Source organism: Anser cygnoides, chromosome 12 (genome assembly GCF_040182565.1).
Source record: "Anser cygnoides isolate HZ-2024a breed goose chromosome 12, Taihu_goose_T2T_genome, whole genome shotgun sequence".
Classification (NCBI taxonomy): Eukaryota; Metazoa; Chordata; class Aves; order Anseriformes; family Anatidae; genus Anser; species Anser cygnoides.
The window spans coordinates 4,237,335-4,254,539 of record NC_089884.1 but is presented as its reverse complement, the minus strand read 5'-3'; the positions used below and the strand labels follow the sequence as shown (position 1 = coordinate 4,254,539).

General features: G+C 36.6%; 1 protein-coding gene across 1 annotated transcript in view; it reads left to right on the top strand.

Annotated features, from left to right (window-relative positions):
- The window catches only part of CDH13 (cadherin 13), a 482,951-nt gene that overhangs the window by 440,253 nt on the left and 25,493 nt on the right, over window positions 1-17,205 (top strand). Inside the window, 1 exon segment of the mRNA XM_067004389.1 lies at window positions 11,712-11,854. Within this exon segment, the coding sequence (XP_066860490.1) occupies window positions 11,712-11,854 (143 nt within the window).

Genomic DNA, 17,205 nt, shown 5'->3' with positions numbered 1-17,205 from the left:
GCAGTGTTTTGGCTAAAACCTACTTCATTACTTTCATGACTTCTATAATAGTACATCTCTTCCTCCTTGCCTCCCCCCCCCCTTTGTCCAGGTTTTAATTAAAAAAAAAAAAAAAAAAGCTATAAGTCATAAATACTGGGCACATTTTTCCCTAGGAAAAGTTCCAAGCATCGTCTAGCACTTTGAGGATCATAATTTAGTCTTCTGTTAGAGGTAAGTATTTTTTTTTACTAGCCAGCATGATAAAAAATACCTCACATTTTTTCCTCTTTCAAATTCCCATTTAGGATCCCTCACATAAGTCAAGGAAGCATTTCTTTTTAAATTTGCATCAAATTCATAGTTTCAACTTTCCAAGAATTTTCTCTGGCATTGAAGAGGTAAAAATGGCTACGTATAGTAAGGGATAAGAGAGAGGAAAGTCACACTATTAATAATTCTGAATGCCTTGAGGACAGCCAGAGGCCATGTTCCCAGTGATCCCATATGTATATGTTCTTAAAGTGTTCAGATTTAGACATTGTTCATTTCATTTGTGTTGTTTGTGAATATTCTTCACTACCTAATGAACAGTTGTAATTAAAGGGAGTTGTGTGTGTTTAGTATCAGAGGAAGTCATCCTGCTAAATCTGCAGGAACCAATTCAAGAAATATCCTCCTTGGTATGGCTTGCGTCTCTGGCAATAGGACAAATGGCCCATGAGCATTCTAAGCTTACTTTTTAATTATTTTCAGAGTGACAAGGAGTTATTTCGCATCTCTGGGATAGCCTAGTCCTCTAGGATCTAGGTCCCATCTAGATTTATACTGGCCTGTAATTCTTAGAAAAGTTCTGATGAGGAAAATGGAACAAGAGGGCAACAAAACGCAAGCGAGCATGAGAGAAACAGATGAACAGGGGATGCCTGATACACTAACCTCTGCTTTAAATGGCATCGATATTGTGAAGGCCTTAGATTGGCACAGGACATAAACTGTGCTAAAATGATTATTCAGCATATTCACCAATTTGTTATGCTTTCCTTTTGGAAATTAATTTGCGGAAACATTAATTCTGTTGCTTCCCTACAAGGTGGGTCCCAGAGTTAATCGTTGTTGATGGGGGCCAGAGGAGATCTCACAAACAGCCAAGCATCACACAAGCATGGGCTACAAACCTGTGCTGGAGCCCACACTGGCTGCTCCACTGCCCTGCTTCTTGGGGGGAATGCTTCACGACTCTGGGAAGTATTAGCCAGGGCAAAACCGAGGTTTTATGGCAGCTGGTCAAAGTAATCTGCTGCTGGGAGCAGCCTGGCTCCTGGCAGTAGGATATGCAGTGCAACAGGAGTTGTATTGATCCAGATAGACTAATGCTTCACAGCAGTGAGCCAATTCTCACCTCTTTTCTGTCTATCCCTCAGAAAAAAAATACCTCCCACTAAATCTGGAGAAATGTGCTACTTCGTGGCTGTGTTCAATAGTGACATTTTAGTAGTGAATCTGCTGGGCTCTTAGGAAAATCTTCCTGTGTTTGAGAGCTACCAGGACCCCAGCTTGAAAGAAAAGCAGCAAATGGATTTGCAGTGGGAGAAGCTGCTTCTGTTGGAAGCACAGTTGCAAAGAATTGGCATATACAGAAACTTGATAGGGTTTTACTGCCAAAACCTTCTCTAGGTACTTCATAAAAGAACCTCCAGTTCTTCCCGTTGATTAGCTTTTGAGGCACAATTGCTGCAATGAAAAAACTTTTACTGATTTGCATGTCGACAATTATTCTAACAGTAACAACCTGATTATACTAGGTGTGTTAGTCCCAGATACGGTGTATTATTCCCTAGCTTTAGGAATAATTCAGATAGTTATAGCCTCTGGGTTCATTTAACCATAGCCCTAATCACTTCTGATTAAAAAAGACATAAATGCATTTGTTTTGTTGTTGCTGTTACACATCAGCTCCTAGGATTTTTTTTGCCCTGAAGGAAAAAAAAAAAAACACTGAATATTAGTTCTTGGTGTAGAGAAATGTTTGGAAGTCTGTACAATGAAAATAACAAAAATGCTTTCCTTTTCCATAACAGTTTATTTAACTACCTCATTATTACAGTTTTAGTAATTCCATTTGATTAATTGGTGTAGGTTTTGGTGTATTATTATTATTATAATTGCAATGACTCTACAGTTACTTCATGTTTACCAAGGGTTTTACTTCTGTTTTTTTTCCACACAAATAACTAATTAGTCAACCATTTTCTGATCTCATATTTCTCAGTGGCAGGGGACTAGAAACTGAATTTCATCTAATTTTTCATTCTGTTTTGATCATATCATTGTAGATAGAGAATTGTGATGAAAGTGAACCTGCTAAATCACTGATGTGACAAGGAAAATAAAGCCAAAACGATGAGTATTTTTGTTCAGATGGTGAGGTGGGGTGCATAATTTAAAAAGTGCCTTGCAGAGGAAAACAGAAGAAATTACTGTCTGTAGTGTGGCTGCAGCCCTACAAACTGTTCCTTTTGGGCACAGAACCACTCCCAGTGCTAAAATTTACCAGATGAAAGCCCCAGCCTGCTCACTGTCTGAACAAAGCAGCTCATTGCCTTTTAAGTCTCATGCAGAATAGACTTAACATTTCTAACACTTTATTTCCACTGTGCTCCCTCTGATTCAGTGAGTAGCAGGAGACAATATTGGGTATATATTGATCTGTCTTTAGCTGTAGAGAAGAGCAGCTGAAGCTCTCTCATTTGACCTTCTATGCTAAGTCCCATATGCTCCAATTTGCCTGTACTGGCAATACTTCATTTTTACTTGAACAGGACAAAAACATTTCTGTGTGAGGTATGCTACTTAATTCTGTCTGTGGGGTCTGCACTTGGCTCTGAATGTAGCTAAGAGAAAATTCCACAAACAGATATATCTCAGCATTCCGAACCCCTCCCACCCATATAAAACTATATTTATGTCACAGCCCAATTAACTGCAAAAAGGATTTAAGTAAGCAATTTTTTTTGTGGTTTTGTTTTGCTTTGTTGTTTGTTATCATTCCTGTCAAGATTTGTTGTTTGTATAAAATATCCTTGTGTGTGTTAATTTTTATTATTTTTAATGGAAAAAAATAAATTGGAGTTTTATTTTTTAAAACTGGAAATAGAATGTTACAGTATTCCTAAGTGTACTGGTATATTGCTATAGACCAAGTAGCGTCTAAAGTTTCCATTTCATTTCGTCTGCCTTTTTAAATATGTTGTAACTAAAAAGGTACACACTTTCAGTCCTAAAGATCAGAAAAAAAATAACAGCTTCAATATTTCTGAGAAATTGTTTTTACACTTCCAGCAGACTTTACTGTCACTTATTACTTGGTTCAGACAGGGACCATAGGAAGGGCTGTAGGAGAGAGAAGTCATCCTCCCAAGCACTGGGCACGCTCCTTTTATTGCCATTTCTGTATATTACTCATAAACTGAAAGTGTGACTGAAAGAAGACTCAAATGGAAGCTTGTTCTAGAGAATATTCTGTGTTCATATAGCATGGAGGAGTTTTAGGAAAAACTGCTGAGCTTCTTCAGTGGTGTGCTCAGCCCCGTAGTACCACAGCGTTCCTGCTCTGGTTCTCTATAAAACACATTTCTTTAGAACAAGCTGAAAGGAGTTTTTCTTGAGACTGAATCAATGGAAAGCTGGTATTAACATCAAGTGTCTGACCAAAAACATGAATGTGTAAACCTTAAGCCTTAAAAAGCAATGTATATCAGTCGTGTGCAGCAGTGCTGAATTTAGTAGTGTGTATATCCCGTCCACTCCACATCCTAACAGATATGCATATACTTGGGAGGGAATTATTACATTATTTCATGTGCCAGATTGGCATTGTAGCCAGAGAAGTATATGGCTATTCAGATAGGGTTAGAATAAAGTATGTGCATGCTTATGTTCGTACATAAACTAGAAACTCGAGAGACACTTTGGGATCACCTGGGAAAGAGCTGCTGCAGTGAGTTACTACAGAGATCGTCATGCCCAGCCTGCAGAGCTAAGCTATGCACTAGTGCGTAGCTAATGAATTCACCCTGGAATATGTCCAGTTTATCACACAGAAACATGAATTTTGTGACCAAAAAATGCATAGAGTGACTTGTGGCACAACATTGATGGGGATTTTAATTTATTTTTTTTAAATTGTACTCTAAGTTGACATTTTCAGCCTGCAAAAATACAGACAGTCTGCAAGCCCACAAATCTGTTCCATGAAGCTGAAAAATGGCTATTGCATAAATCCTCTATCCGCAGTAAGTTTAAAAATGCGTCTGACCTAATGTCTTTCTCAACAATGTTGCCAGAAAATGTGATTTACTTCAGGTTTTATTTTTTGTTAATGATGTATTTATTCTTATCAATAATAGCATATTTCTGTTAAATTTGCTTCTTTTATTTTAACATTTTTTATTTTAAAGAATCTACCCAAAGTAATTTGAGCGTGCCTGAATCTCTGTAGGAGAGCACTACAGGAGATATTTTACAGCCTACTGCACATTTAGCATATAGCCATACTTTTAGTAACAGCATTTCAACCCAAATTGAAAGGCATGCATTTTGTATGATCATATATTTAATGGGAAAAGATGGCTAACTATGCTTGGTTTGCCATTTGCAGTGTGTAAGTCAAATATGGGGAATGGAAAATACAAGTAGACGACAGTTTAGGTTGTTTTTCCTTTCCTTTCTGAGTTTTTAACAGTGTCTTTTGCAGATTGTTGGGTGTTTCTTAACTCTTTTAATAGAGAATGTTTACAAGGGATATGTATATGTCAAACCTAGCAGATACAGGTAGGTTTACAATACAAAATGGGCCTTAAAAACTGTCAGTGACGGTATTGTGGAATCACAGATTTTCTGAAAGCCTTGAGGATCAGGAATCAACATGTGTGTTTATGCAATTGATTAAGAAAGATCTGAGAGAGACCTTTAACAGCATATCAGCACTGTTGCCTTTGTCATTTCTCGTATACCATGTATATCCACACCTGTAGGTTTTGAGAGGAATAAATGCGTAGATTTTGGTAACGTTCTGTGATAAAATACTTATGCTTCTGTTTTCCCTGTGATATGAAATTCCACAGTTGCTTTTTAGTTTGTTACCTCTGATGGAAATTGTGTTTTAGGTTGTGTCCCCAGTACAGTGGACAGATATCTAGGCTAGCTTAAAATTTACTACTAGTAGTTCCAGTATGGTACTAGTAATGGTCTGGGGAGTTCAACAAATGTTTGCACAACACTCTTAAGACATATGATCTGATTTTTTTTGTGTGCGTGTGTGGTCCTTTGGGGATGATAATCTTTGTGGATCCCTTGCAATTTGGATATTCTATGATTTTGTAATGCAGGATTAATATTTTTTTTCTGTTCATTTATATTACATGGATGAAAAGGAAAATGCAAAAATTAAAGAACTAGTTCATCTGGCTGACTTGGTAGGCCTGCATGTGTTGCTGTATCATCTTATGGGTGTCCTATTCACTGGATGACAAAACAATATTCATTATTCAACAGGGATCTCCATTAGCTGTTATGAGTACTTAACATTACCGGTTCCCACAAAAATGCCCAACTGTTATTCTGGTAATTCAAATGTTGTATGTATAGCTGAATGGTCTAGTAGCCAAATCTCCTGTGTACAAACCATAGACCTATTGCAAATAGCATATTGAGCTATTAATGTGTCATATATACATACTGATATATAATATCAATATGTCTATAATAGAGGGAAATGTCCATTGTATCCCCTTGGAAAGCACAAGGCCTACATGCTTGGGTACAGAGCAGTGTGTTGGAAGCAGTGTGGAATATGGGAATTAGAAAGTGCCAGGGTAGCATTGCATATTCATTTGCCAACAGCAGTGAAGTTTGTATATGTACAGAAAACAATACTGATTACTTTTTGCCCCATCTCTTCTAACACAAAGACATTTACCTGTTGACATGCCTTTGTTATTTCAGGCATTTTTTTTTTTTAATTGCTAATAAATCATGAGAAAAAGGCTTAGCTCTGAATTATTACTCAGATATGCCTACAGAACACCTTAAACAATAGCAGAGTTATGCTGAAATTTTTGTGATCTCGTGCCCATAATAGTAATTACATAGTTCTGACAACACTGCCACACTAACTGCGTGCACTTATTTAAAAGGTGTTGCAAAAGAAGACTCAAAACTATTAGGACACACCAGTGCCAACTGCACTGAGGCTGCGTGGTTGGCATTGGCACTTGTTGGACTGCAGACTGTTGCTGACTGTTGAAAGGAATGCCAAACAGTGTAATGCTCACATGCAGGCTCAGATCCAGGTATCTCCAAATTGAACAGCAAACTACCAGCCTGAGTTCAGCACATAAAAAAGGAGATGTGAAAACACACTAAACACAAGGACCATGGATCATGTGTTACTGAGCTGTATGAAATAGTGCTTAGGGGCTACAGTGGAAAATTTGAGGCAGTAGCTTTCTTTCTTGGTATTAAATGGAAAGTAAACCTGTATATTCACCTGCATCTTGAAATTATTATATCTTTTTCATCAACAGTTGTTTCAATATCTGAAAAAAGGGAAAACCCACAACTACTCCAAAGGCTTTCTTCCAATGGCTTTGCTGACACAAATACTAAAAAAAAAAAAAAAAAAAAAAAGTGAAAATATAGTTAGAGAATATTAGATGTAATATATGTCAGAGAATTACTATTGTTTGCATTCAGCATGGTGGGATAGCAATTAGAGACCCTGCTGTGCAAGGCTGTGAATATACATACACAACATGTAAGTTGCTCTCCCAAAGCTTATAACCTAAAACCATATAGGAGCTGGACTACCTTTGTTATCATACAGTCAAATAGCAGAAAAAATGCGTGTGTCATCATAAATGAGTCTAGAGTATATTTCATCTGGAGAATCGCTGTGTTGCAGTTGGTCTTCTTTTGTGCTCTTTCTGGTGCCATACACTGCTGTAATTTGTGCAAGCAAAAGGTAATGGTAGCACAGTGGAAAAGATGGAAAACGATGATGGGGTGCAGGTTGATCTCTAAAGCTCTACGTCATGTCATCTCTACATATAGCTTATGCAACACCACACAGTTTTAATCCAGATATGTAATGTTACACTTATAGTTTGATAAGTGTTTTTATCTTTCTCTTAGAACAACCGTTTTTTTATATAGGTGTGTATATTTATGCTGCAGTTGCTATGCTGATCTCTCCCAAATACCTGTAAATGTTTTTCCAAAGGTAGTTGCTCTCAATTTTTCAGGTGGACTTGATATAATGAGATGAAATTCATATTGGCTTGATTTAAAGATTACATAATGTCTGTATTTAGAGAATTTTTCATTCAGAGACAAAAGGGAGTTCTCATGCTGAGCTCTTAAGCACAGAAAATATGAAGTTACCTTCCCCACTGATCATTTCACTTGAGTAGTTCATGAAGAGCTCATAGAAAAAAATCAGAGACTGTCATTATATGGTACAGTCCCAGCAGGAGCAAGACAGATATGGTAACTTCAATATGTTACCTAATTGTAGGTGAAATGCTGTGGATTCAGAAATTTGGATAATGTGAATGCTTTTCATTCAAAATACAAATGTGCCTATACTTCTTAGGGGGAATATTGGGTGCATTCAACTCTGATATTTTTTCCTTATGTCAGCAGGACCAGGATCCATAAAAGTTGCAAATATGATTTGGAAATCTAATGTATGAATAAGCTTTGTTACATTTCTGATACAGACTCCTTCCAATCAGATTGGACAGATTGAAGCACTATGAAAATGGTTACTATCAATATTTTTACACTTTAAGTTTCATCCAGGACCAGTCAGCATACACACGCATACATGCATACACACGAGAGGAGAGAATGAATTTTGAATCATCTGTGTTTAATTCTATTTTAAATATAGTTTTAAAAAAACAACTATACAATTTGCAAATGACAGTAACTGCTTCTCTGCATCTTTAGAAAACTGTTCAAATTATTCTTTTCTGTTCTGCGTCTCAGTACTTTTGATGTCACTCATTGCTGTATGCTCTCAGTCCTTTAGCAGTCAGCTATAGATGTTATCCTTTTAAAAGCTCTTCAAGGCAGAAATACATACTTCCATTTTAACGCTATGAATTGGGTGTGTAGCTTGAATTAAATGACTTCCCAGATTCCATCGTGACAGAGCCAGGACTCAGAGTGCAAATCTCCAGGTCCTAATCGTGCTATAACAGTCTTGCTCAGTCGTCTGCTACAGTGGCATCTTAATGCCTGCAGTCTGCAGTACAAAGCCTAACTGCAGGATCAGATAGATATTTCATGGGGCCAGTACTGCTGTACCACTTCTTTTCTGTTGCATCTTGTTGGTCAGAGCGTCTCTGTGGAAGGTGACTTGAGCAATATCCAGATGCACAAGGCTGGAGAACCACCACCCCGACAAGCCTTTCCAGATCGCTCACCTTAACTCCTGTCAGTGCTGCACAATACGCTGGCACAGATGTGTCATTCAGCACAGATTTGGCACTGATTTTTTCTGTTGTGGTGATACTCAATATGTTCAAAATGCTTCATTTTGCCTTCCTTCTCTTTCTGTTAAAACATAAGAGCCAAGACCCCTTGACTCCACATGGGAAAAGTCTGGCAACTACCAAGCTCTGGAAGTCAAAAGCAGCATCTGGCTCTGTGCCTAGATGCCTGGCTGCCCTCCTTTGACCCCCTGGGCTATTTGACTGTTGGCTGTGAAATTGTTTTTTTGTCTAGTGCAAGGTTGGGGCTCTGATTATATTTCCATGTCCATATTATCACCACTGTTCTGTGTAAGTCTGTGCTAATCAAGCTGCCAGCCACAACCACCATGCACGTCTGCTAGCAACCCCAGGAGGTGTTCTCTGAATGATTTGCATGCATTACAGGAAGGAGATGATGACATTTAAACATTTTAAATTATTTCCATATATATGCTATTTTATTTTAGTTCTGCACCAAATAGGCAAAGTGCATATTTTGATTTGTATTCTGTTGTTCTACAGCTATAGCCTCTCTGCATCTGTTCGTAGGTCTGTATCTGAAGTACTTAATGTTTTGCAGTAGATGATCCCAGTCTAAGGGAATTGTTTTTTCTTCTTCTTTTGCAATACTTGCCTTACATATATTGCCAGGGCATGAACATAGTGCAAGGAGATGACAAACAAAATAGACTACACCCACTTACCCGTGTCCTGGTGTTCACATAAAACCTTGGGGACTGTCACGTGTTGACATGTTTTAAAACTAAACAACAAAATACAGAAAACCTCACAAGGCAGCACTAAATTTCACTAATGCAATGTAGAGTAAGTCCAGAATAAGCAGTTATTGGCACTCCAGAGAACACAGTCCTGTATACATCCATACAGACTTATCAATGTGCTTATGATTTTCAAAAACTGAGTGGGTGCAAGTAGGCACAAACGTTTATGTTTAACCACCTAAAAATGGTCTGATTTTCAATACTGCCATACAATTAGATCCCACTAAAGTTAAACGTAAAAAATGAAGCTCTGTATTCTTTTTTTATATATATATAGTGCTTTTCTTAATGAGTCTATTCTAAATCTTTTGCTAGCAGAGTCCTCAAAAAAAAAAAAAAAAAAAAAGAATCATCTTAGCTGCACTGCAATATACTTACAATAAGTAAAAAATGTGGTAGGAAAGACAAAGTACTACTTTCACAATATCCTGTGCCAAATCACAGGTTATACAATTCAGTTTTTTATTTGCACAGCCATCAGTGCTTTGTAGAGCAATCAGGGAAGATAATACAATCCATTTTAAATTCTCATTACTTTAAAAGTGTTGAATCTTCTTAAATTGTTTCAGGGTTAATTGAGAATTTGCAGTTTTACAATAGACTACGAATTGTTTAGGCTGCCCTGATTCCATACTTTTGTGCATACCTTTGTTGCAAAGTTATAAAAACAACAATAAAAAAGAAACAAAGAAGTGAAATGAAATAATGATCTGCATTGTTACTATTCTAGCAATTTGTTTTTACAGAAGATAAAGCTCCTGTATTGATTAATATTTACATAGTTAAGTGGAAGAACATGTTGGGTTGATGGAAAGTCTCACTATGTATTAGTGTTTGGCTTTGCTTTGTTTTCATATATTACCTATGGGATCATTTCTGCACCTGGGGAAGACAGTGGAGAAACTCTGAGTGACTTTTGTGGGAACATAAGCAAGCCATGTGTTTTTAGTGTTCGTCTCTTTTTCTCATAAACTCCAAAAGGTTTGTTACAGTATGTTACAGGGATCTAGCAACTCACCATCACTTATTTTTACCTTTCCAGAATACACAAGAGACCAAATCAAGCTTCTGAAGTAGGAATTCAATGAGACCATGTCTTTGTTGGCCTGCAAATTTTCCTTTCTTCTACCTATTGCCATTTTATTTCATTTTACCTACTTTATTTTTCCCCTTCTAACAATCTGTTATTTTTGATTATTTTCTCAGGAGATAGTTGCACTGATAAATTATTTTTCGCAGCATTATCACATAGGACACCTTTCACATGAAAGGTATTGACTTGGCACCTACTCATTAAATAGTAACAGGTTTCATGTCAATTAATTACAATTTAAAATGTCTGTAGAAGATTTTATGGCTGTTCATGACCTATAACTATTCACTACAAAAAAGGTAAACAGGTTAGTATACTAAGTATTGACTATATGATTGGAGGTTTTGTTTAAAATAATAAAAATTTCATTGAAGAGGGAATTGGTGCCAGTTCATTCAGTTCTGTGCTGTTATATTACGTATTATCTTTAACTCAGTGTAGAATCAGAACATTCCTACATTTATTACTTCAGTATAATAGGGCAGTTCTTAGTGCATAAAGTTCACAATCTCTCTAAATATTTCCAGTAGCGGGGTATAAATATTTGTGCTGATGACTGCAAACAAAGCACAGCAGTGAATTATGTTACAGGATCTGGACAGACAGCATTTTCAAATCCTTGTTTGGACAACATACATGTGGTTGAATTGTTCCAAGACTCTGAGCATCTAAATGAAACCATTAGAAGCAGGTAACTTTGGATTACAAACTGCAAATCAAATGTGTACAAACTAGGGGTCTGTATGTAACCAGCTCTCAAATTAGAGCTAATGAATCAAAACTCTCTTTTTGATACCATACACCACCATTTATAGCACCTCCAGACCCACCCAAGATAATTAATTTTAATAGAAAAAGGAAAAACACTCAGAAAGGCAATAAAAAATAAAACTGCTAGTCCAACCAGAATTTTGAGTCTGGAAAAATACTGTGAGAGAATTTATAAAGTCTGTAAATACCCCTGTTGCTGCAGAAGTCCTTTGAAAGTGTTTAGGTACTCTACCTATCACTCCAAAGATTGTTAGCAGGAAACAGGTCCTATGCAATGCTTCAAATATTGATTTCTGTATGAAGCTTTGGGGCATCTGTACCCAAAGACACTGACTCAAACTTTTCTATGTTTCTCTCTCAAACGAGCCTAACAGTAATGATCTATCTCAAAGGCAGGCACAAGGTTTAAGTTGTACTTTTTAAGTCTTAAGAGATATACCTCATGAAAGCCAGTGAGTGCAAAGACTTTTTTTTTTTTTTTGTAGTAATGTAATTAGTGTATGTCTAGATATATAATTGGTTAATGACTTTTATCTTTTTATATAGGTACTCAGTTTATAAGGATCCAGCAGGCTGGCTAGAAATTAACCCTACCAATGGTACCATTGGCACCACTGCTATCCTGGATCGGGAATCACCTTATGTTCAGGACAACATATACACCGCTCTCTTTCTGGCAATAGACAGTGGTGAGTAACTATTATAGATCATATTCATTAAAGTATATTACTTTTTTTTTTTTCCTGTTTGAAAGCTCCTCTTCAAAAAGGTGCACATGTAACGTTAAGCATATGATTCAGCACTGGTAAGCGGACACCTAAAGGTATCAGAGGTCATTGTGGCAAAACAGAAAAAAACCTTCAAATTTAGAACCACTTTAATTTAAGGCTACATCTCACACATATATTCCTATGCTGAGATCTCAATATGAGATGGAAATAGTTTATGAACATTCTTGGAAAGTTATAAATCATCTTTTTCAGAGTTAATTTCTTCACAATATTTGCGTAGTTAGTAAGCCTCAGGCACCTAAATACCAATAACAACCCGTCCCTGATATGCTGAATTCTATTCTATGCAATGACAGTGGCAATAAAAACATAAGTAAAAGCCCTTATTAAAATGCAGTATTTTTTACATATTACATGGATTAAAGTTCCTTCTGTCAAATATAATCAAAATTAAAGTATCTAGTGAAAACTCAGTAAGTGACTTCAGTGGCACAGAAAGAAAGAGAAAATCCTGAGCATTTCTGCAAATCTCTAGAGCTAACGGCATAAAATAAATAAAAGATTTGTCTGTAATGTAACAGCTAATATGTTAACACTTTTTCACAGCTGCAGCTGGTTTAGTCCTGGTGATGAATTGTAAAATGTTATTTTTAGGAGGGTAATTCTGTATTTTTGTAACCACATGACTCAGGGAACATTTGCAGGCCCTGACAGGAAAAAGAAAGTATTATCTTCAATATAAAAGAAAAAAAATCTGCTGACATGATGATTTACTTATCTATTCATATACATATTTGTGTTAAGAAATTTTCATAGAAAAACGTAGCTCTAAACTTATTTCTGTTTTTACTTGCTATTGAGTAAAGATCTTTTGAATGCATCTTTAAGATGGGGTACGCTGGGAAATGTTGTCTTAGGATGAGAGTAAAAAGTCAGGATAACATTACTGAGGAATTATCAAAAGGAAAAAATTGCGTATGTTTTAAAGGTGGAGTCAAATATCCTCAAGAAAAAATGTGGAACAGAAAGTTGAATATTTCTTACTGTGGAAATCGGTCTGAATGAAAGTGGATTTTCATAACTTTTTGGGTAGAACTTTATCGTGCTCTCAGGGCGGTAACACTCATTGTTCATCCATTCCAAGCTAGGAGTCTTACTGCTAGGTGACCCCTTAATTCCCAGAATGTTTCCCTGGAAACATTCAAACTCTGGAAAAGCAAGAGGAGGGAAAGGTGTCTGTGCACTGAACAGCCGAGCAAGAGAAGGTATTTAACATGGGTTAGAGAGGAAGGAACTCTCTTCCATTGAGATACTGGGTCAGCATCTAATTCTAGCAGCTGTTGTGTTTATTTGTAATTTGGTGGTCCTGTTAGCACAGGAGCTAATCTACTCCAACATTATTGACTTCTTTGAATGAAGTAATTAGAAACCACATGTGTGCATTTAGTACTGGCATGCTAAAGTGTTAATAATGATCATTCAGAGTATTGTATTACTTCACCGTATGTAGCTCGGCCATATGTGGAAATAGCATTAAATAGCAGAGCTTAAATAGCTGATATTAACCTTGTGGTCTGTATCAGCCCTGGATTAATTACCAAAGAACACATTAAACTTAGAAGCAGGTTGGTAACTGGAAAAATTGCTGATGGTTTGTCTAACTATGTAATAATGAAATCTGGGGGAGCTGGTAGGAGCAAGAGCAGCTCTGGAGCCCTGGCCTCACTGGGCAAAGCCAGAGGCAGATGCGTGCACATCTTCCCGAGTTCAGTTTCTGACAGTACTGCCAGGAGTTTCAGCAGTGCTAATGTCAATTGATAGTATAAGGGATTGCAGACATGATGCTTACTGTGGAAACGTCTGTGAATTGTGTGCTAATTTTTAACAGTATTTATAATAAGGAGAGGATCTAAAATAAAATAAAACCTTGGACATTAAAAGGACAAATGTAGGACCTTAATCCTACACAAGAAGAGTAAAAAAAGATATTATTTTCTATTAGTATTCATAGCATATTGAGTATATATAATTACAGAAGGGATCCTGTTGTCCCATCATATTTCATTGCCACCTGTTTTTAAAGTGACCATACCATTTGGGTGCTATTTTAGTTGAAGAGATTAGACAGCTGAAAACAAAATTTACAGTGATACTTTTTTCATACCATTTCACTGATGTCAACAGAGAATCTGTCACTGGATTCATCAGGCACTGGCTTCTGGTTATTACACTTCAGTGCAGGAGACAAGTGCTGGGCATTTTTCTTATTTGTAAAATGTTGAAGATTTCTGTCAGAAGTAAAACCAGGAGCTTCATGGTTGGTAGTCTTTATATAAATCCATATATCTTTTTTCAGTAAATCACAAAAGTATTCTTTACTGTCATTCAACTCTAAACGGAGTCATTTTACTGCAGGAAATAATACAGTTGTTTATGATATTCTTTTTGAACTTGATGCTATTTTTCAGCTTTGTCCAATTAACTGAAAAGAAATGTAGCTAAGTAAGTATGAACTATATTACTTCTGCTCTAAACATCTGAAGGTTCCTGTACCTTCCCAAACACAAGCGAAACAATGTGTAATAGCAAATTTGATGGACACAGTATTAATTTTATAGATAATAAAGTTTGACCTTTTATTGAGGGAAGTTTTACGTTAAAAAGGACTTTTTGGAATGAATATCCTAATTTGCTCTGTACTTTTGATTTCAGAAAAGGTCAAGGTAGTGTCTTTAGAATTTGAAAACTCTTTATTAAATACTTGTGTGGACATAGAGTCTCTGGTCTATTAAAGAAGAAATTAAATAATGGTAGGAAATATCATGAAGCAGAGTTAATACATTGAAGTGTCACGAACTGTGTTTAATCTGAGAATGAGCTCATAATGGGACAAAGTCATATTTATGCAAACTTGGAAAACATCAGCGGTTTCATTCAATTAAGGAAAGTGCCAACAGAGATCATTCTATTTCCTGAATTCATTATTCTAATCAGTAAAAACAATGCAATATCACCACAATAAAGTGCAATTATTGGGAGTGTATCTGTAAAACTTATATAGATTAAATAAAGGCAAGAAGTCATTTCAATTTGAGAAATCTGCTTGCATCAGACCTTCCAGGAGTTCTGCTGTGTGACCATGTTGTAGGGTCATCCTACATATGGTAGTATATTATGGAGTATCTGGGAGGACTCTCATAAAGCAGAATACCTGTATGTCTGTATGTTTTTCTCATAAGGTCAGACATGCTAAAAAACTCTGCAAGAAGAGTCCATTTTTTACTTACATTCTGAGAGTTTGAGTTACAATTTAGAAAACGTAAGGGAGGAGAAAAAGATGAAAATTATGGAGGGGAAGCTAAAAAATAATCTGGAAGATGTATGAAATCTTTAAAAAAAAAAAAGGCTAAATATGGTTTCTCCCTTTTCTTTAAGAGAGAGGAAGGAATAACAATATATATTCAAACAGTCTTAAGTTAATGAACAACGTTATTGTAGTGAGGCACAATATCCTAGTTAATGTTCCCGTTGTATAGTCTTTTGCATCTCTTTAGAAGAAAAACTTTGGTTACCTTTGTTTGCCTAATACATGGAAAAACCACCTGTGCTGTTCAGGTATGTAAGCTCCTGATGAAAAATGCTGAAAAACTAATGCCCAGTCTTGCTGACTTGGCTTAAATACAGTATCTACTTCCCTTTTCTGATGCCACCTGGGCAGGGTACAAGTCAGTTAGCAGTGTTCTCCCACTGAGACAGAAACTCTCATCTATTGCCAGTGATCCAGCTTCTTACTGGTTCACATTTTTAATAGATACAGCTTTCAATATACTAAATCACAGTAAGCAGAGTTTCTTACAGCAATAACCCGGGAGTGAAAATCACCTTTTTCTTTTCTGAAAGTGGTTTGCTCCCTATGTTGCATCACCATCCCCAGCATTTGAAATCATAAGTGTTTGCATGGCAGCCATCCCTAGTATAGGCAGGATGTCCAACAGGAGGGTTGAGCTGCAGGAAATCAGCTTCGGGAGCAGTAATCTCTATTTCATGGACTATACAAGTCTTACGAGGAGCGGCTGAGGGAGCTGGGCTTGTTCAGCCTGGAGAAGAGGAGGCTCAGGGGCGACCTTATCGCTCTCTATAGGTACCTTAAAGGAGGCTGTAGAGAGGTGGGGGTTGGTCTGTTCTCCTACGTGCCTGGTGACAGGACGAGGGGGAATGGGCGAAAGTTGCGACAGGGGAGTTTTAGGTTGGATGTTAGGAAGTACTTCTTTACCGAAAGGGTTATTAAGCATTGGAACGGGCTGCCCAGGGAGGTGGTGGAGTCACCATCCCTGGAGGTCTTTAAAAGACGTTTAGATGTAGAGCTTAGGGATATGGTTTAGTGGAGTACTTAGTGTTAGGTCGGAGGTTGGACTCGATGATCTTGAGGTCTCTTCCAACCTAGAAATCTGTGATACTGTGATACATGATTACACAAGGTAAAGGCCATAAGAAGTTATATCTAGACTGGAGTGATTTCAGTGTTTGCCTCGAGTTGCACTGGTCATTTATTTATTTATTAATTTATATTTAAAAAGGGAATTTTGGTTCTATGACTGTGGCCAGTTTGCCATTCTAAGGAAAATGAGGAAGAAGTCAGAGACTAATTTTCAGTTTTTTCCTTTTTTCTGGGTACCACCTGAACTACTTTCAGGCATTCATTGTGCTCTTCTTGATAATCCTAATCGTTAAAAGGAAAAATTATCATTCTGTAGTACAGGTAATGAACAGAAACAGACAACAGCTAGAAAAAACCGGAGTAACAAAGATGTGTAACAATTTGGAAACAGAATTTTTCCTTACATGTATCTAACCTGTCTTCTTGCTTCATGATGTACGTAATTAAATTACCACAGATTGATTCCACCTAAAACATGCTATTTTTGAGGAAATCAGGCAATTAGTTGCCATGGCTACCCAATTAAGCCAGTTTTATACTCCTTATCTTAATTGCTGTATTAATTGAGAAGAGAAAATAAACTGAATACTCATCCTTTTCTTGCCATTTTAAATTTCAATAAAATATGAATTGCACACAAAATATTGTTTTAATTTGTCATCATGGACTCATGATTAGAAAAAGAAATTAGAATACTGAAAACAGTATTTAAGACGGATGGCATATGTCAGTAGCAATTCGATATGCTGAAAGAACTGTGCTCTTTTGAAATGTAATTACTCAAAAATAGGATCTGCATATATTATCTGAATGAATGAAGGATTGCAACTTTTAGCATTTATTTATTTATTTATTTATTTTTTAAAAAATC